The sequence below is a fragment of the Aspergillus luchuensis genome, chromosome 5, assembly GCF_016861625.1.
Source record: "Aspergillus luchuensis IFO 4308 DNA, chromosome 5, nearly complete sequence".
Taxonomy (NCBI): domain Eukaryota; kingdom Fungi; phylum Ascomycota; class Eurotiomycetes; order Eurotiales; family Aspergillaceae; genus Aspergillus; species Aspergillus luchuensis.
In genome coordinates, this window is record NC_054853.1 from 5,924,750 (window position 1) to 5,944,299 (window position 19,550).

General features: G+C 50.5%; 9 protein-coding genes across 9 annotated transcripts; 4 read left to right on the forward strand and 5 right to left on the reverse strand.

The window, feature by feature from the left end:
* Positions 1-490: 490 nt before the first annotated feature.
* Positions 491-1,090, reverse strand: ubc2 (E2 ubiquitin-conjugating protein RAD6; the record flags this gene model as incomplete). The annotated part of the gene is made up of 3 exons (XM_041691925.1): positions 491-728; positions 793-857; positions 1,049-1,090. The coding sequence occupies 3 exons, from the start codon at positions 1,088-1,090 to the stop codon at positions 491-493; spliced, it is 345 nt and encodes a 114-aa protein (XP_041545361.1).
* Positions 1,091-1,749: 659 nt separating this feature from the next.
* Positions 1,750-4,082, forward strand: AKAW2_51941S (uncharacterized protein; the record flags this gene model as incomplete). The annotated part of the gene is made up of 5 exons (XM_041691926.1): positions 1,750-1,857; positions 1,906-2,802; positions 2,849-3,038; positions 3,085-3,828; positions 3,895-4,082. 5 exons carry the CDS (start codon positions 1,750-1,752, stop codon positions 4,080-4,082), a joined length of 2,127 nt encoding a protein of 708 aa, XP_041545362.1.
* A 100-nt stretch (positions 4,083-4,182) lies between these two features.
* Positions 4,183-5,702, reverse strand: ALG1 (chitobiosyldiphosphodolichol beta-1,4 mannosyltransferase; the record flags this gene model as incomplete). The annotated part of the gene is made up of 3 exons (XM_041691927.1): positions 4,183-5,127; positions 5,204-5,400; positions 5,465-5,702. The coding sequence occupies 3 exons, from the start codon at positions 5,700-5,702 to the stop codon at positions 4,183-4,185; spliced, it is 1,380 nt and encodes a 459-aa protein (XP_041545363.1).
* A 783-nt stretch (positions 5,703-6,485) lies between these two features.
* On the forward strand, positions 6,486-9,310 carry MSC2 (metal cation transporter MSC2; the record flags this gene model as incomplete). The annotated part of the gene is made up of 4 exons (XM_041691928.1): positions 6,486-6,913; positions 6,967-8,127; positions 8,180-8,398; positions 8,446-9,310. 4 exons carry the CDS (start codon positions 6,486-6,488, stop codon positions 9,308-9,310), a joined length of 2,673 nt encoding a protein of 890 aa, XP_041545364.1.
* A 999-nt stretch (positions 9,311-10,309) lies between these two features.
* AKAW2_51944S (fatty acyl-CoA reductase) lies at positions 10,310-11,551 on the forward strand (the record flags this gene model as incomplete). The annotated part of the gene is made up of 1 exon (XM_041691929.1): positions 10,310-11,551. The coding sequence occupies one exon, from the start codon at positions 10,310-10,312 to the stop codon at positions 11,549-11,551; it is 1,242 nt and encodes a 413-aa protein (XP_041545365.1).
* A 233-nt stretch (positions 11,552-11,784) lies between these two features.
* Positions 11,785-13,100, reverse strand: AKAW2_51945A (Zn(II)2Cys6 transcription factor domain-containing protein; the record flags this gene model as incomplete). The annotated part of the gene is made up of 2 exons (XM_041691930.1): positions 11,785-12,879; positions 13,032-13,100. 2 exons carry the CDS (start codon positions 13,098-13,100, stop codon positions 11,785-11,787), a joined length of 1,164 nt encoding a protein of 387 aa, XP_041545366.1.
* A 1,101-nt stretch (positions 13,101-14,201) lies between these two features.
* AKAW2_51946S (RTA1 domain-containing protein) lies at positions 14,202-15,245 on the forward strand (the record flags this gene model as incomplete). Its single annotated transcript, XM_041691931.1, has 3 exons — positions 14,202-14,911; positions 14,996-15,070; positions 15,149-15,245. The coding sequence occupies 3 exons, from the start codon at positions 14,202-14,204 to the stop codon at positions 15,243-15,245; spliced, it is 882 nt and encodes a 293-aa protein (XP_041545367.1).
* Positions 15,246-15,892: 647 nt separating this feature from the next.
* UBC15 (putative ubiquitin conjugating enzyme) lies at positions 15,893-16,583 on the reverse strand (the record flags this gene model as incomplete). The annotated part of the gene is made up of 3 exons (XM_041691932.1): positions 15,893-16,149; positions 16,246-16,338; positions 16,427-16,583. The coding sequence occupies 3 exons, from the start codon at positions 16,581-16,583 to the stop codon at positions 15,893-15,895; spliced, it is 507 nt and encodes a 168-aa protein (XP_041545368.1).
* An 887-nt stretch (positions 16,584-17,470) lies between these two features.
* AKAW2_51948A (uncharacterized protein) lies at positions 17,471-18,394 on the reverse strand (the record flags this gene model as incomplete). The annotated part of the gene is made up of 1 exon (XM_041691933.1): positions 17,471-18,394. The coding sequence occupies one exon, from the start codon at positions 18,392-18,394 to the stop codon at positions 17,471-17,473; it is 924 nt and encodes a 307-aa protein (XP_041545369.1).
* Positions 18,395-19,550: the final 1,156 nt, after the last annotated feature.

Below are 19,550 nucleotides of genomic sequence, written 5' to 3' on the forward strand. Positions count from 1 at the left end.
AGAGTTAATGCATTATGCAAAAACACACTGAAAAATATGATGCAGCTATCCACAATACCGAATGAAATATTAAATGTACCAGGCGCCAAAACCCCACGCTGTGCACGTCATCAAATGGTGTAGGACTCCATCATGCCAAACGGTAGGAGTCCCCCCACAAACGCATGAAACGGATCACAGCAGCTTGCCGTTAGCTTCCGTCGCACCGAAGACCGACAAGTCTGCTTCAATCATAACCATGTGCCCCAAAGCGACCCAAAACCCATAACAATAACCCGCAGCATCTCTACATTGACACTATCCTAGTCTTCCCAGCTCTTCTCGACGGTCTCGCGCACGCGTTTGATGTACTCCTTTCGGTTGTCTTTGTAGAGGTTTGACGCTTCTACATTCGCCGGAGATGATGTGTTGGGATCGTTCAACAGACTACACGCAAGTAAAACACTCGTTAGCATGTTTTTGTGTTTCATGTTCAGCTTCACCTTGACTGCTAGGGTTCGTACCTCTGAATACTGGTCAGGATGGCTGCCACGTCATAGGTTGGGCTCCAACGGTTCTGCAAGATGTCCAGGCAGAGCTCGCCCGTACCGTAGACGTTCGGGTGGAACATCTGACTGATGAACTTGACGCCCGGAGGCTTGTTTGGGTACTGCTCCTCAAAGTGCATGACAAGGCGGAAAGTGCCATCTTCAAAGGGAGTATCGGCAGGGCCGATGATGACGGCGTTCCTGAACGTAACAAAGATTAGGGACTGTGAAAAGGCCATCATTATGTGTGACTAGATCAGCTTACCAGGTCATGACATTGTCCGCCACGGGGGATGCAGAAACTCCAGCAGGGGGGTCAGTTTGCATACGCTGCGTAATGAATGTTCAAGTTAGCTCTCGCAACCATTGAATGTATCCAATTATGGAACATTTCCAGTGTCCTTCAAGTATAGAAACCAGACGGGAGGACGAAAAGGATGAGAAAATAAAAAGCGATAAGAGAAAGAATCAAAAGATAGGATAAAAAGCAAGCTCGAAATCATGCTCGTGAGGGTACGCACCTTGAAGTCGCGCATAAGACGACGGCGGGCAGAGGTCGACATTGCGGCGGGGTACTGGCGATGTCTCGGGAGGGAGCTATTGAGATAGTAGAAAGGAACAACGAGGGCTAGATAGGTTTGGCAGTGATCCGCAAGGTCAAGTGCGCAGTGACTAAATGATGGGGGAGGGGAAGGGGGCACGAAAGTCCCAGGTGAAGGCGGAAGAAAGAGAAGTTGAGGTGTGACGAGAGTGGGTGGTGGAATCCAAGAGAGGATGATAGCCACCTCGGGAGGATGAGCGTTGATCCAAAGACCGGCGAGTTGGGCCGTGCCTCCTCCTGAGCGCCGTTAGTCAGGAATCCGACTACTTTGTACTGTTAGCTGTTAGTAACTCTCACTCGCCGCCCGCCGTTGTTGGGCCTGCAGAAGCCCACTGCTGAGTCTTAGCCTATCCGGGAAAAGTCTCGGGGCGCCACTACGTAGATTAGGTAAGTTACAACCTGCATCATGTGACTGCACGGCACGTTCCACGGCCCAAAACGGGGGACTAACCTAAACGAGCATCTCCATAGAAGAGCTGAGCTCTTCGTTCTCCAACTGATGCAGTTGACTAGCTAGCTAGCTCATCGCGGAGTTCCCATATCCGTGCATGACACGACCCTAGGGACTTTGTTTTGTTAACACTGCCATGAAGAATAGGGAGTATTCAACTGTGTGAAGAAATGTCAGGTCCGTTAGAATTGCCGCTTTTCCCTTCTTGCTATGACTGTCTCTCGTGGTCGGAAGATGGGGAGCTCGCGATCGCCGCTGGAGACCACGTCCAAATCTTAGTCAGTATTAGCATCCCTGCCATCCAAGCTCATGCTTATATGGACTAGACTCCAAAAAATGCAGCTGAACGGTTGGGTCATGACACAAGCCAATCTCCCATAAACAATTGGCATTCAGTTCGCTTCCGTGTCAATGTTTTCACGAACAATGAGTGGCCTACGATCTACCCCCAGAATCGGGATAATTTCTCTCTCGGGGCCGAACAGTCCCTCAGCAATGTAGTGGCATTGGCCTGGTCCCCTCCAGGGTTGGCCAAATATCGACGTTGTGTTCTCGCGGTTCTGACATCTAACCTACTGTTGTCGTTGTATGAACCTGTCGGTTCTCAAGGGAAGTGGACTCGGGTTGCCATACTAAACGGCGCTTTAAAAACCTATTTCAATTCTATTGTCCAGGAGGATGGCATGCTATTGCGGAAATCCAACATTCGTGCTTTCGCGTGGTCATCGCCGCTTAAACTGCCAGCCGAAAGGCATATCACACCTTACTCTGTCCTACCTGCCGAGAGTCGCTGGGGATTTCACCTGCTCTCAGTCGCGAACGATGACAATGATGTTGTTGTGCTGAGAATTCACAGACCACCAACAGGTCTCGGTGCGCCATATGAAGCCGGCGTTTTGTCAGTCAATTCCTTTCAGGATACAGATGAGAATTATCCAATGCTGCAGCCATCATCGATTTCTTCTGAGATTTTGAGGTCCAAAATCAAGATTCTGTCCATGTCGTGGGGCCCATGGTTTCATGCAAAGGAATCCGCGAGTGGCTTTCTCGCTGTCACTCATGGAACTGCTCTTAAGGTGGTTCACCTGGATGTGAAGCTTCCCCCAGAGACAGGCTCACAGCCGCAATCCCAAATCAAGGCTATTTCCAAAGACATTACCCCAAAGTTCTACGAAGGCTTAGGTGGATATCACTTTACAGGGCCATTGGCATGGATGAATACGGTATGTTTCAGAAGCGCTACAGCTGGGCAGGCACTGACCTGCATAGGACGACTCTCATACTGTCTGTTTGGCTGCGGGTACCCTGGCAGGGCTCATATTGATAAAGGCGTCTAAAGAAGGCCATCAAGGCATTAATCCAAGCTCTGGCCGAGTGCGACTGCAAGAACTGTTATTCTACGAAAGCCCGGAAAATGATAGCGAAACGGAACCTCTTAGGCATTCAGAGCCAATATCCGGTAAGCATTTTGCACCATCCGCTTCTTCGCTAGCTAACATGTGTAGCAATGATCGTGGCGATGGACACCGATTCCCAGGCTCCTGTTCTCTATCTAGCAACTGCCGGGGGATTCACGGCAGCAGTACCTTTCCGGGATGGCGATGATGAATACCCGATCTTTGCCGTCCCATGGAAAGACCAGCTCGATGATGTGCGTGAGAGGTATGACTTTGACCGCGATCTTGGAGGCCTAGCTGTTGCCCGAGCTTGGGGGATGGCTTCTTGCAAGGGCATGATCGCCGCTGGTATTACCGTACACCCAGGGGATATGATCGAGTATCGCACAGCAGCAGAGGAAAGGTTAACAATCATAATGTCGACGACCGCTGGTTCTCAATCTGACGGACTCGAATCTCGGTCGGTGTCGGACAGCTCCCCCGAATATCTTCGCCAGCAGCGAGAGGCTGCTTTGGGATACATCTTACATTTTGAAGACAATAATGAAAACAGACAACCGCTTTCTTTGAGCGTACTTTACGCAACGGCTTGCTGCACAATAATCGAGTCAAAGAACGAGGCTTTACTGTCCCAGGCTCACAAAGTCTTGGTAAGGCTGGCAACTATCACGGGTGTAGACCTGAACGATGAGCTTTCCAAGTGTACGGCTTCTAGGACGACGATCGCCCCCAAGCCTGCCGAGATACTTGATGGACCTGGTGGCCAGATGTTTGAACGGTGCGAGATCTGCAGCGCTGGGATCGCATGGTATTCAACCGAGGAAGCTCAATGTGCCACAGGCCACATCTTTGGTATGTTCGATGCTGCTCTTAAGGCGTTGCAAGAGGACATAATGCTAACTCTTCTTCCCATCATAGTTCGCTGTAGCCTGACGTCATTGGCCATTCAGGACCCCGGATCATCCAAAGTCTGCTCCTCGTGTGGAAAGGAATATCTGGATGAGGACAGTATAGAGCCCTCTGAATCTGACGTATCGTATACCTGCCGGACGCTCTTTGATGCGTTCGACACGTGTGTCTACTGCAATGGAAAATACCGTGCCTGATGGCCTGCTACAGGTAAATTTCGTCTGATTTCATGCCCGTGATTCAAGGATTTTCTAAAATTTCATTGTACAGGAAACATGGTCGTCACTTTCTATCCAATTATACTAGGCCTAGCAGTTTTCCGGCCACAGGGTTCCACTCGTCATCCCAACGTCGGGAACTTTCTTCTCGCGCCCCAGCACGAAGCTTTTCGAGTGCTTCCTGGTTTCCGAAGAGTTCAACAAGATGTTTCACAAGTTCATCGGAGCTTCCAAAGCCTCGTCCATTACGACCTTCAGTGACCAGCTCCGGCCACGCCTCGAAGCGATTCCAGCCAACGACGGGCAGACCGGCCCCAAACATGTCGACGACTTTCATAGGCAAATCGACTCCACTACTGCTGGTGTGCAGACTGACACCCAGCGAAGCGGATGCCAACAATCGGGCGTAGTCTTCCATGCTGAGCCACGCGGTACGAATGGTGGCCTTTTGAAGTTTACCGTTTTTCTGCAGATCAGCAATTTGTCTCAGATACATCTCGCGCTGGGGCCCTTTCCCCGTTATGATGGCCAGGACCGAGGGTAGTTCCGGGTTTGACGTCTCAGCCAAGTCTGAATACCGACACAAAGCTTCTATGAGAAGCGAGAAGTCCTCGTCCGCTGTCCAAGAAGTCGAACTAACCAGCACGCGAACCTTATCAGATCCAATCATTGGCCGGACAGATTCCGTCTCCGACAACGAGCGCAGGAAGTCCTGGCGTACGCGATCGTCTAAAATGGGCTGGAAATGATCGGCTGGTCGGTCATGCAGAGGGAGAATGGGTGCCTTTAGGGCAAACTCGTCTTTCAGTACTGATGCCATGGCATTGGTTACACACAAGTGTGCCGTCGCATACTGGCAAAAGATCTTCTCGTATGTTCTGGAAAACCTGACCAGCGGGTGGGAGTCTCCGAGTTTGAGTGCCAGGATAGTGTAGCCAAAATTATGCCAATCGATGAGGAGATTTGTGTGACGCAAGAAGCAAACGAGGGATGCGATCGCTAGCGTGGGAATAGAGGGCGGATTCTGCGACGGGCAAAGGCTCGACTTAGCGCTGCTTCGATGGGACCATGCATCGGGGACAAGGTGTGTGATAACCAACCTGAACGAGAAGCCATTTGGCTGGTTTTGTACGATATGCCAAGATCCAAAACAAGCAGACGATTTGAAAGAGAACTTTCAGCGGACCGAACAATAGGAAGAGGAGCTTGTTGCTTGTCTGAAGGCAGGATGGATGCGGCGGCAGGGGGACAATGGATATTCTCGGATGGGAGGAGATCTCGGGATGCACGTCGGATTCTATAGTAATTGATTGATTAGTGTGTAACTTTTGAGAACAACAAGGGCGCATTATGTAGCCCACCATGGTAACCAATTATGTCCACCTGTCCACCATTTCGGGCAACACTGAGGGCATGGTACTGCATGCGCGGACTCCGGCCGATATCCCCTAATACAAGAATTTGAACAGTGGTCTTGGGTTCGTTTGCCGCATTTTGGCTAGTCACAGGCTTGGACTCATGCCGCGAAGGGAGCAAGAGAATGCCGATAGTAAGCGCCGTAGAGAGATAGAACGCGACGCTAATGAGCAACTCGATCATGGTGTCGGAAACTATGTATTGGGAGGGATGAGAGAAGTTCAAGCAATTAAGTTCAACAACATTCTGAACAGATTGGTTGGTGGATGCAGCTCAGTTCAGCGCAAGGCCATTGAAGGGCCAGTAGAACCAGCCAAGTAGATAAGAAGCACGGAAATAGCTCCGGAGGAGAGGATTGCCAGCTGTACTCCGGTTTATGAACGGAGGAATCCTGGGCCGATCCCACAACCCCACTCGATGCCGCGTCAAAGCAGATCAAGCGCGCGGTTCGCTCTCGGATTGGTGAGATGCATGCAATGTGCCTGATCGTTGGTTTCTGCAGACAAAAAAGCAACGCGACAATCTGGCCTGGACGTTGGCCTGGAACCGATTCCCCCCTGACCTCAGCCAGTCGTTCAAGGTGGTTGTTGTTTGGGGGGAGAGTTCCATTGCAATCGAGGCCGGACGATCAGCCCGCGGCCAGCCCAATCACGTGGGCCGGGGGTTATCGCGGGCAGCCGATCATTCAGTCGGCGGCGCGCATCTGGGGGCCATTCATTCCCATCCCATCCCATCCCCATTCATTGCCACAAGCGCCCGTCCAAGCTGCCAACCTCGTTTCCCAGTTCCTCCCCGGCGCTATGCCACCTCGTCTGACCCAGTTCCCCGACCGTTCATTTGCATTGAGCTGCTAGAGCTCCAATCCTCCGTCAATCCACCTCCTTGCTCCCTCCCCCTCCGAACGCTCTCTCGCCTTGTGCTCCCTCCGTGGTTAGTCGCCTATCCTCACACGAACCACTGGAGATCATGTCGACGGGGGCTCCCGTGTCCACCGTGGATACCATTCCTCAGGTACATGGTCTAGGACATTCTCGGGGTCGGGGTCATTCGCGTGCCTCTCGCTGGTCAAACGGTCCCATCTCCATCTCGGCTTCCTCCTTCGATGCCTCCTCGGCGCAACAACAGCCCCCACAGCCTCTACCGAATACACAACTCACCAATGGCCAAACTGTGAGCCCAACGTGGCCGGAACACCCTCACACACATTCACACGCTCACTCCCGTTCGCATTCTCATTCTCATTCCCACTCTCACTCTCACTCAACTCATACTGTGTGGGAACATGCTCATCACACGAGCCTCGGCTCTATCAACCACACTAAGAGCGATAGCGTGACGGGCTTGGTTGGAGCTCAATCGGTCAGCACTTCAATCGATTCTCAATTGAGCACGACGTAAGTCTTCTTTGGACATTTCATTGGAATTCTTCGATTCTAACGTTGCTCAGTCAGGAAGTTCTCTCTGGCCTTCTCCTCTCGCTGCCGTGGATCATATTGTCCTGGTACCACCAACAACATGCGCTTTGGCAGACAACGCCCTCGACAAGCGATGACCCCGCTGCATCTAGCCCAGCAAACGGGGCCTTGGGACAGGTTGCCAGCAAAACATCCATGCTGACCGCTGCGACAATGGTTGTATATGGATGTGGGCAATTACTTCGATCCATCCAACGAGGAGGGAGTAACTCGGGGGTTACACTGCCTCAAGTGGGCTCCAGCGCGGCAAGTGCCGTTTTGCTTCAGATGTCTTCGGTCGCATTGCCGATATATGCGACATTGAAGGTGGGAGGATTCCTTGTCGCATGCGGCTTGTTGCTTCCTGTAGTGTCAGGGTTACCAACCGTCGTTCAAGGTTATGGACTTCACAGCAGTGCACAATCCCGGTTTAGCCAAAAGAAAGTGACGATCATGCTTCTCGTCACCATTATTGCGCTGAGCCTTTGGGGTATGAATGCGACGCGAGACCCTCACCCATACCTGGGCTATATCTCTTTGCTCACCTCGGTCTTCGTTCTTCGGCCCCCTTTGGCTGGGGTTTCGACCACTTCTGCTGATCTGGATTACTTGACGTCCAATGGCACAGTGTCCCAGAAGCAAGCTGAAAAGCAGGGCTCGGGTGCCATCTCGTCAAGTGATTCAATTCTGGCCATTCTTTCAGGCATTATCCTGGCACTTATCACTGTTGTTGTTTCCGGCAATGTGTCTCTGCAACCGACCAACATGCTGTACCAATTTGCAGCTGCTGGAGCGCTTGCAACGTCCTTGATATTTGTTTCTTCTTCCCATCTACGCTCACCACAAAAGATAGGTCTTGTTATCGGTGTCGGAGCTGCCGCTCTCTTAAGTTCCCCGCCGCTGCAAGAGAAAACTCACCTGGCTTATGTAGCTCGCGCCATTGCAACTGCTGCCTCGTTCCTTGCTGCCAGATTCGACGACAGACAATTGCGCCTTTCGCAACACTCTCATACCCATAATCACCATCATCATGCCCACTCTGGAGCTGATGCTACGAAGATAACGAGGCTCATCATCCAGTACAGCGAGCCTTATCCTCTTTTGTACAGTATTCTCAAGGAGGGCGATTCGCGCCGTATCTTCTACTTTATGAGGTATTTCCTCCTTCGCCTTTGAAACATAGTAACTCGGGACTAACTCAACCAGTCTTAATTTTGCCTTTATGCTCGTTCAGCTGTCCTACGGATTCATGACAGGATCCCTGGGTCTTCTTAGTGACAGTATCCATATGTTCTTCGACTGCTTGGCGCTCGTGGTTGGCCTTTGTGCTGCTGTCATGAGTAAATGGCCCCCGAGCTCTAGGTTCCCCTACGGATATGGCAAAGTCGACACGCTGTCTGGGTTTGCCAACGGCATCTTCCTCATGTAAGTCCTGCCCAAGCATTTTGGATGACCGTCCTAACAATATGCAGGATCATCAGCATCGAAATCATCTATGAAGCCGTCGAGCGGCTTTCATCGGGCAGTCAGATGCATCGCCTTGGCGAACTACTGGCCGTGAGTGTTGCGGGACTTCTCGTCAACCTTGTCGGAATCATGGCATTCGATCATGGACATGCACACGGCCACGATCACAGTCACGGGCACTCGCACGGAAACGAGAACATGCACGGCATTTTCCTACACATTCTCGCCGACACTCTTGGCTCCGTGGCTGTTGTGATCTCGACCATTCTCGTGCACTACTCTGGCTGGCCAGGGTTCGATCCAATTGCCTCCTCTTTCATCGCAATCTTGATTTTTGCCTCGGCAATCCCGCTTGTCAGCAGCACTGCGAAGAGTTTGCTGCTCACCCTTCCAGCTGACATTGAATACAATGTCCGCGAAACCCTTGCTGGCGTTAGCACTTTACGGGGCGTTGTCGGGTACACCGTCCCGAAATTTTGGCTGGACGATACAGGAAAGGAAACCGGCCACCACCACCACCATCATCACGACGACCATGCTCATGATCATGGATGCAACCACAGTCATACTCATAGTCACAACCATAGCCACGATCACGATCATGCTCACGACCACGGCCATACTCACAGTCACAGTCATGACCATCATTCCCACAGCCACGATGATCACGATCACGATCACCATGACACGCATACTCCCAACGTCCTCGGCGTAATTCACGTCATTGCCTCTCGCAGCTCCGATCTCGAAGATGTCCGCCAACGCACCGTGGACTACCTCCGCGAAAAGGGCATGGACATTCTCGTCCAGGTAGAGCGCGAAGGAGACGGCCGTTGTTGGTGTGGTGGCGGCGGGAACAAGCATTCTTGATTGATTGATTGCTTTGATTTGCCTTGGTTTCTCTTCTAATCCTTTTCTAATACATACTATTTGAAGCTCTTGGCTAAGCTAGGTAGATAGATTTGACTGCCTGAATGGAGTCTTTCTTTCCTCCGTGTATCTTCTATTATATTTCTTTTCTTTTCTTTTATTTCTTAGGACGATGGGTATTTGTATATCTTGTTCAAAGTAAATAAATAGGTAATGTGGACTACTAGTCATTACTTCCTGGCTTGGTATAAATGCAATAATTCGAGATTATCTATTGCAATATGAAAAGAAACATACAACCAAACCATAATAAGTGAGACTAATTCAGCATATCAAAGTAGTCGGATTTATTCATAGTCCCCATCATCACTGCACAAACCCATCAAGAGTTATGGGAGAGATGCTTCCCAATTGAATCATTAGTCACAAGCATGCTCATTACTAATTGCTATGGCATGATACTTGCCGTACACACTTTGAGTGTGCGTAGCATAGTATGCATACCGGTGATTTCTAGTCTTGATATGATGTTACACTTGTGTTTCGTCACAGGGAGATAGTACCACGGTGCTATAGTAGAACTCATATATCGCAGTATATTCTATATCATAAAACTAGGAGATATAATTGTTGTTTTGGGCTTGAATTGAATATATACTCAATTATATACTTCTGGAGAAGCATCGAGAGATTGAGTCGGATGTTTGTTTTGGTTCTAAGATCGAGTGAGGTCTATGCCGGATAAACAATGACATGACAAAAGATCCTTCACGGCCTCATAATCAGCCGAGGCTTTTCCTTCGGCCGGTAGCACTGTGTCGCACCTTCGCTCCAGTGATGTGCTGGTGAATCTTGCGTTGGGAGTGTAACATGTGACGATGATGGGGTGTATATAGTAACCCTTCGGGTGGTTTTATACAGGTTTCCTATGACGAGGAGACACCCACCCCTCCTCCATATTCTTTTTCCCTCTGCAAAACATCCGTACAGTCTTTATCCATGCCAGGTCCGGACCTCGCGCCGTATCAAGATGAGGTCAAGAGAATCGGGTACGCAACGTCTTATGAGAGACAGACCGTCTTTCTGACGGGCAGCACGGGCTCACTGGGAGGATGTATTCTGTATAAGCTGGCAGTGCAGCTTCCGACGCGGAAGATATTTGTCTTGATCCGCGGGTCGTCAGAGTTGGCTGTGAAGAAATGGAAAAAGACCATGCCGGATCACACGCAGGCGATTCTGAACTCGAACAGGATTCATTACATAGTCGGGGATATGAGGCAGTCGGACTTCGGGATTGAGGACGCGATGATGAACCGATTGCGTGAAGAGGTCACGCTAGTTATACATGCCGCTGCGAAAATCAAACTAGATGCGAGCATCTCCGAAGCACTAGAGAATAACTGTCTGCCCGCATTAGAGTTGGCTGCGATGGTTTCCCGGTTTCGTCGACTTAGGCTGTTCATCCAAATCTCTACTGCTTATGTGAACAGTTTTCTGCCGGACGGTTATGTGGGTGAGCGACTGTACCCCGTTTCAGACGACGACCCAGAGGATGAATTGGCAAGCATACAAGAAACGAGACAGTCGCCTTATACGGAGCGATTTTCTTCATCTTATACCCATGCGAAGCATCTTATGGAGCGCTTGACGTTCAAGCGGTTTCCCACGCTCCCGGTATTGTTTGTCCGTCCGACAATCTTTGGACCGGCTGTCAGAGACCCATACCCACTGTATGGGCCCGAGGATTCGACGCCCCTGAAGAAGTTCTCTACGTTGTACTTTTCAGACCAGGGAGGTACCCAGATATGGCATGCCGCAGAGGGCTATAAGAGTGGTCAGAATATCTTGGATGAAATACCAGTTGACTTTGTCGCAAATGCGTGCCTTTTGCATGCAGCTGCTGGAACGCGAGGGATCGTTCATATCGGATCACAACTATATGTGAGCCATACGTTCGACGAGATCCTAGCCATATGCAGGGAAAATGTCCCGGAAGAAATTCGGCCTGAGCTACCAAAGATAATATTCGTGCAAGATCGAAGTATCCCACAACATATACTGGCAGAGCTCGTCAAGGTGGGCACCCGCAACTGGATTTTTGATTGTGGGCGATCGTACTGGCTGAAACAGCTCGGAGGTCCTTTAAGCTTGGCGTTCTGTCAACATCATCTTGATAAGCTCTCTTCAGCACGGACAAAGGAAGCTTATGAAAAGGTGCTGAAAAGAATGGGGAAGCTTTGAAGAGGCGTCTGTGCCTTGTTTTGAGATAGTCGTTTGCAAGCCCTGTTATTTATATGCGACGGCCTTATTTGTGTTTAGTCTGTGCTGATAGATCCGTGTCAATCTGTACGCTGGCCAGCGCCCAATATTATGAGGAGCTCTTGTAAGCATTGCCGGTGCGCAGCTCATGCAGTAGCTGTGAAACCCGGTGACCACGGGGGTAAGAACGCAGAAGCTGATCCAATGTATGTGCCTCAAAGTCCTATCTTACGTTTCGGCCACTGCAATGCACCTTCCCACCGTACGTCGCAGGGACGGAGAGCATTCAGCAACTCGGAAACCAGAGCTGTTCCGGAATCCTTTGCCCACCATACTTTTTCATCAAGCTCCTGGAGCAAAACACCCCAGTGTATGAGGACTAGCAGCGCGAGAGGTTGACGGCATCTCAGAGCATGAACGAATTCCTTATCAACGGTTGCAACCCATGCGAGTATGGAAGCCACGTCCCGGGCATGGTTATATCTGCAGAAACAACGGCGTAGAAGAGCTATTGCATTCTTGATGATGTGGTGTTGATCCGCTTTGTCAGGAGCAAGCACATCGTTGTTCAAGGCCGTTAATCGATCCAGCGCAGCTTCAATTTCACTGTCTAGTATGGAAAGCTGATCTTCCCAGAAGCCTCTCCGGGAAGTAAATAACTTTCCTTGAAGCCAGGGACGGCTGATGGTGAAGATTTTGCTGACTCCGTGCAGCAACTCGAAAACGACAATGATGTTTTCGGTCATGCTTTGATTCTCTTCTCGTGCCAATTGTGGTAACTTTATACCAATAATAGTTGTAATTACTGAGTGAGCTAAGACTGCGTCACAGTTGGCTGGAGTGAGGTTGTCAAGTGCCTGACGAAAAGGCGCAAATGCATGATTATGGTACTCCAGAGCTGTGTCAATATAGGAAAGCGCTTCTGGTGGATCGAGTGTCGACGCGATATGGAGAGATGCAATCGCTAGTATCCCGCTCATGAGGAAGTCATGCTGCAAAGCCTTGCGAGGGATGACATACTGCCATTCATGCTGATCAGTTGGTTCATTGCATAGACTCAGATACGTCTCCGTGGAAAACTTGTGCATTAGCTCAAGCTCCCGCAGGCAAGCAAAGTTTGGCGGTGAAGATCCATGGCAGGAGACGGGCTGGTTGGCATGGTATGTTGCCTCAGGGGGTGCTACTATTGACTGCAAAGGAGCAGGACTTGTCGATAGTGTAGACTCCTTGCGTGCTGCCGGGGCCTTGAAGTAAGTACATGCCAGCTCCCGGCTAATGCAATTGGCGCACGGTGGGCCTCGTTCGTCGCACTATAGCCGTTAGAACTTAGAAGAGCGCTGCGGGTATGATAGTGAATTAGACGGGCACTAGATAGTTCCAGAATTGAGCATATTCGGCTGTTCAATTCAGGCATAGCCCGGTAATGCGGGATATGAGAAGTATGAAAGTGAATGATGCTTACCTTGACGCGTCTCTTCTTACACTGGTCACAGCCATTGCGTGACTTGGTATGGGTCCTTCTAGGTGGCATTTCCCCTCAATTTCTACCCACCGGTCTCATGTCTTGCGAATTCAGCCCTATCTTCGATAAAGGAGCATATCGGACGCTTATTTGCCGGCGGATATCATCGTCCGCTCAATGATCAAGATTATTCGAGTGGATGGATGAGAATTACTTTGGACTCAGCGGCTCCACGTGCCGACGCGGGGTGACTAATTCTCCGTATCACGTGATAACAACCCATCAAAGCCATCCTCAAGCGCAGATGTTCCATGAGGCTGAGAGATTTCCTGGGGTCAATGCAAGCTGGGCACCGGCATGCCGAGAGCTGCTGCAACTATCTACAGAAAGAGTTGTTTCACTTCTGGCTGTTTTGTTCTCCAACCCAGCAGCAAAAGGGGCGCAAGGACACAGGTGGAGCCGTGAGTCCCCACAACGGCCGCTATCAAGTCGGTTAAATGAATGCTTACTGAATCTTCTCCAGGCATACTTTATCTCCATCGACAAGATCAGTTCCGGGAAGAAAGAGTGGGAGTTGATCGAATAGTTCGTTGATGACTAGGAACAAATGAGCCCGACGAACAAATCAAGAGGATACGGGCTCAAAAAGTTTCCTTGTGGCAAGTCCATGGCCGGAGAAATTCCCCTATCGGCGATAACGGTAGAACCAACAGATACAGCCAGTGGAGTAGTGCGAGAACGAAAACGAGAACGAGAACGAAAGCGAGCCAATCGGCGTTGTCATGCCATGAAATTCATACACGACCGATCCACCAGGCAGAGGACCGTCTCCAAGGCCCGGCAAATCGGGATAAAGAACGGGTCGACTATAAATTTTATTCGACTATCTTATATTAATAGGTCTGATCCCCATCAGGCTGACATACAATATGTGCGCGCATCGATCAGGGTCAGAGCCAGCATCATCTTACATATCTGTTTCTTTCTTTCCCTCGTTTTTCTACTCTGCTTGCATATATTGCATGGTAAATTGCATATAGACCTATTCTCATAGCGGCTTGTTACTTTCCTTTGGTCTCTCCCACCTATATCGACTATCTTTTCCTCACCCTACACCAATACACGACTACTCTTACGACCACCAGAACCAGCGGACGACAACCCATCACCATGAGCAGCAATTGCACGCAGGTCACGCCAGAATGTCCCGTCACAGCGACAACATACGGCTACTACCCCAACCTCGGCGGTAACATCTTCTTCGCCGTCTACTTCGGCCTCCTCGGCACCCTCCAACTTGGACTCGGCGTCTACTACCGCTCCTGGACAATGTTGATCGCAATGGTAATCGGCGGATACATGGAACTAGCAGGATACGTCGGCCGAATCCTAATGAACCACAACCCCTGGGACAATGGCGCCTTCGAACTACAAATCGTCTGTCTCGTCCTCGCCCCGACTTTCATCGCCGCCGGTATCTATCTCACCCTGAAACACGTCATTGTCTCCCTGGGCCCGCAATACGCGCGTCTCAAGCCCCAACTCTTCACCTGGATCTTCATCAGCTGTGATGTCGGATCACTCATTCTCCAAGCCGCAGGTGGCGGTGTTGCCGCGGCAGCAGGCAAGAAGCAGCAGAATCTGCTGAAGGTGGGCGATGATATCATGGTAGCGGGTATCGCCTTCCAGGTGGGCACAATGTCGATTTGTGGTGTGTTAGCGTTGGATTTCTTCATCCGTGTCGTGAGAAAGGGACCGGGCTTGGGCGGCGAGAAGTTCGTTGATGAGAATGGGAACCTCACTGGGCCGAAGAACCTCAGGGTTGTTATTTGGGCCGGCATCGTGGCTTACTTTGCTACTTTGATTCGGTGTATTTATCGGTAAGCATGCCCCACTACCTCTTCTTCTACTTGTCACCTTCTCAAAGCTAGGTACACTGCGAGATGCTAACGTGGTATATGCAGTATCCCTGAAATGGCCGGTGGATGGGGTAACCCGCTCATGCAGAAAGAAAATGAATTCTTGGTTCTTGATGGAATGTGAGTGTGCCCCTTTCGATTATGGCTCCCGTCCCCGTTCTATATCGGGAATACGGAAAATACTGATTATAGATATAGGATGATGGCCATCGCCGTGAGCTGCCTTACCTTCCTCTACCCCGGATTCTTCCTGGAATCTATCCGGAAGGGGATGAAGAAGACGCCTAAAGCCTAATTACATATACAAGAGTCTATATCTTAGTGTATACCCTACAACTATAGTACATACAATAGATACCAGTTTGCTATCGTTGCAGTTATGAAAGTTACAGTTACTGCCGTTCTCTAAGTATGGTTTCGCCAACTATACATACTAGGGATACTTCAGCGGCCAAAAGTTAGTGGGTCCGTGTATTTAACCCCTATACCACAAGTATATTCACTGGGAAAGGAAACCCGCCTACACCCAAAAGGATATACAACCAGGATTGAACAGCGCACGAGAAGAAGCATGCAAGAGCAACGAGTGCAATGGTAGGTTGAGTGAAAAGAACGGAAGGAAGAAGGGCAAGAAAAGTAAAGTAAGAAATGAAATTAAACTCCATCTTAGACCAATCAACGAGAAAAAGAAGAAAACTCCCCGCATCCGCAACAAGAATTGTCAGGCGAAAGGGGAAAAGAATGCATATATCCCGTACGTAAGTAAATAGATAGACCATCAGCCGAATCAACCGCACCAAGCGTCCTTCTATCATGCAACGAACAACATAAAGAAAAGAAAACCCATATTGACCCATTTCCGTCTCTGTTCCATGTACAAACCACGACTGGATGGTTTGACTCAAGGTATGATAAGAGTAATTAATGAAAGGAGGAACTCATTTACTCCTCTCCCAGACTATCCCGTACGCACTTGCGCACCTTCTTCTTGAACTCTTTTGGGTCTTCCCGCCATAACCGTGCAGCCTCGACATTGGCGGGGCTTTCATCGTTGGGGCTGGAGAGCATGGAGATGACGGAGAGGAGGATCGTCTCGGGCGTTTGCACGGGGGACCAGCGCTCCGCGGCGGACTCGTAGCCGTACTTGTCTTCCTCTGGGGGATGAAGGATGGAGATGCAGACGTCACCGTTGGGGTAGACTATATGATTGTCACAGTTGAATTAGTATTCTGTGATTGTCTTGTGCCTTGGAAATGAATTCAAGGGAAGCTAGGAAGGTACAGGGTGAGGCGTACTGTTCGGATGGTACAGAGGCGTCTCGAACTTCATTTTCGGTGGCATGTGAGGGTAGTCAGGAGGAAACGAGAGACGAGCACGGAAGAAACCACCTATTATTCATTTTGAGTCAGTATGGCAAGCCCTGGAAATAATTTGGAGATGTTGATTCAGGCTTTCTCCCACCCAAACTTTACTCACCGCCATACAACTTGACATCATCGGAGATCATGAGCATGACCTCCCATTCAAAGACATTGTTATCGACCAATCCGCAGCTGATCCCGGGAATGTCCTTGTCCGACTGCATTTGCTGCAGTTGGCGGGAGAGCATGCGACCTGCTGCTGTTGTGGCCATGGTGGAAAGAGTATACCGGGGAGGGGAAGGAGGGGGAGAGGAGGGGTGTTGAGCCGATAATACGATGAGGGGATGCAAGAGGGGGTGGTATGGTGAGAAGAGAGGGGACCCTTGATAGAGCAGAAGGTGGCCAAGGGGGTAAAGAGTAGAAGAAGAGGAGAAAGAGGAGAATAGGAGGGACTACTACCCTGAGGGTGATTTAACACAGAGAGCAAATGAGCAGGAGGGAAGGTAAGTAGACCGAGGGTCACGAAGAGACTGGCAATTAGTAGTAGTGAGTGGATGGGAAAGAATCGCTGCCGGGCGGTGAGTGGGGGGCGGGGTGGGCTGCGATAACAACTTAAATGGTGCGCCTCGGTGGCGTTGCTCTGCTACTACTTGTAGTAAGTAGTAGCCCTGAGTACCTCGCGGGTATGGCCCGTCCAGTCTATGATATGTGACTGGTCCAAAGCAAGTTGAGGATGCTGCAGCAGGCCGGTGAAGATAATAGTAGTCTACCCTCCTGGGAAGTCTCTCTAAGCCAGGTCTGTCCAGGTGAGGGGATAACGCTTACTCCTTCGGACCTCCGCAGGACAATCCCGACTCTCCCAAGTCCCCTCTTGTGTCACACGCCATGCTTATCCCTGCCCGATGCGACGGGAGGGCAAACAAAGAAATATGGGCAATAGGGGTAGCTGTAAGAATGATCGCCAACGACTCATCCGTGCACGAGATGGCTGGAACTAAATCACATTACACAGGTTCAAACTACGTCATGGATGGAATATGGATTATCATGTAAGCGCTATATCATCAAACACGAGGACTTATGTATAGAGTCATGCAAAAGAGCAGAGTCGTAGCTGATTGTTTTGGATCTGTACACACTTTAAGGCATTCAACGGTAATTAAGCGTTGTTTCCAGCGAAGCCATAGGTGACCGCTCCAGCCCAAACCTGCGCAACCAGCAGAGTGGTGAAGAATGCAGCCACGGCAACCTCGATAGCGAAACCTTTGCCGATGGCCTTGACGAAGCGGACCAGAGCAGGCCGGTCGAAAGTCTTCCAAGCATCCATGATGCTCAGCTTGCCGCTGCCGCCGACAATGGCGGGAGAGACCTTGCCGCCAAAGGAACGGTCGAAAGGCACAATCGACTCATCCTCCTCAGGGAGCATAGACGCAGCCACGCGGATGAAGATGGCCCGGGCGGGAATAGACACCACGAAAGAGAGAAGAGCTGGCAGGGAGACGAGCGTAGCTGCGCCGGCGAGAGTTTTGGCTGGGGAGTCACCGCCGGAGGGGTTCTCAATGTTCTTGAAGCCGTTGCAAGCGCTGATCAGGATCAGGGGAATGTAGTATGCGGCATTGGTAACGGCGTGTTCAAAAGCAACAACAGGAGCGATCTTCTTCCAGGCATCGAAACCGGGGATCCGCTGGTAGAAACGTTTGGGAGAAGGCTCGGAGATAACAATGTGAACCCACGCCAACTGCAGGTTCGCCAATGCAACGCTGCAGATCATGCCGACAACAAACTGAGAGAAGAATGCGTTGATAGAGAACGGCATCATGGAAAAGACCAGCCCTTGTGCAAGACCATAAGTGACGAGCATGCTCAAGCCACGGAAGCGGGAGAGGAAACCGGCACGGGCACGGAGGTGCTGAATCGTGGTGCGTAGTTTGCTGGTGATGGGCATCGGAGGGGGAGCTTCGATAACAGGCTCGGTATCGGGCTCGTTTGCATCGACAGGCTTGTTGGCGTCAAGGTTGCCATCGATTCGGACGTAGACATCGGGGTTGGAGTCCTCGATAGCGGCGAGGGTCGGGATCAGCATTCCATAAGTGTACTCCACCTGAGCGTACGTGTCAGTGCCCGTCAATAATCAGCTCATAGACAGTATGCAGCTTACCGAAAATCCGATAGCGATGAAGGCGAGGACCGTGAAGACAAACAGAGCTGACAGCCATCCTGCGAAATGGATGGTGGGTTGGTTCGGGGTAGGCTGTTCCAAGGCGGCCTCCACACCTCGACGGACGAGGGAAGAGATGGTCATGATTGTGATGGAGTCAAGCAGGGGATACCACGGTCGAATAGAACTGATGATTTTGATGGATGCAATATAGAAAAACGGCGAGTCGGATGGAAATGAAGCAGCGAGGATGAAGAGGAAGCAGAGGAATAAATGGGAGAAGGCTCGCCCTCCAGGATCAGGCGGCAACGAGCAATTGCAGGCAGTAACAAGGCTATTTTGGGACTAGTTATAAAGTAAATGGGCGGCGGCTCGTAATCACGCCTGCTGCAGTGGGGACCCGCGTCACCACCCGCCAATCAGAAGGCTGCCGATTGTTGGCGCTACTCCAAGTCGGGGCTTTCTTTGCCCGGACGCTATCATCCCCCGATCCGAATGCAGTTCTTCTTACTACCAAGCACGCTACAATGGACCCTGGCGTCGCCGTTATCACGAACTGGTGTTAGTGTGGATTGTTTGGACCAGTAACGAAGGACCCCCCGTGCAAAACCTGGCAGAAAGGGGCACCTCAGCTTATCGTGTTCGGGATAGGGTGCACAAGTTGGCATATCCTTCTTCAAGCCTACCAAAACACAATGGGTTTCAGCCACAGCGTTTCAATCACTAATTATATAGGCTTGGCTTACACCAATCAACTTAGATGGTTATATCGCTCGTACAATATTAATCTCCGGATTCACAGTCATTGACATGTTCTGACCGAAAAGGGCATCGCCAATACCTCAGAGGTGCGGATAATAACCGATGAAGCGACAGCACTGATTCTGACGCTGGGCAGGCACTAGCCGATTGCTCTAGCGATTGAGAAAAGTATCGTTGAATCAGCGACATGTTATTTTCATAAAGCATATCCCTAGCACCACCACAGACTATAAAGTCTGCTTTGATTCCCTCAATCAGCCTTGACGACCTCAGCAACGGATGGCAGGAACTTAGTGTCTATGCCCCACGGCGCGTGAGA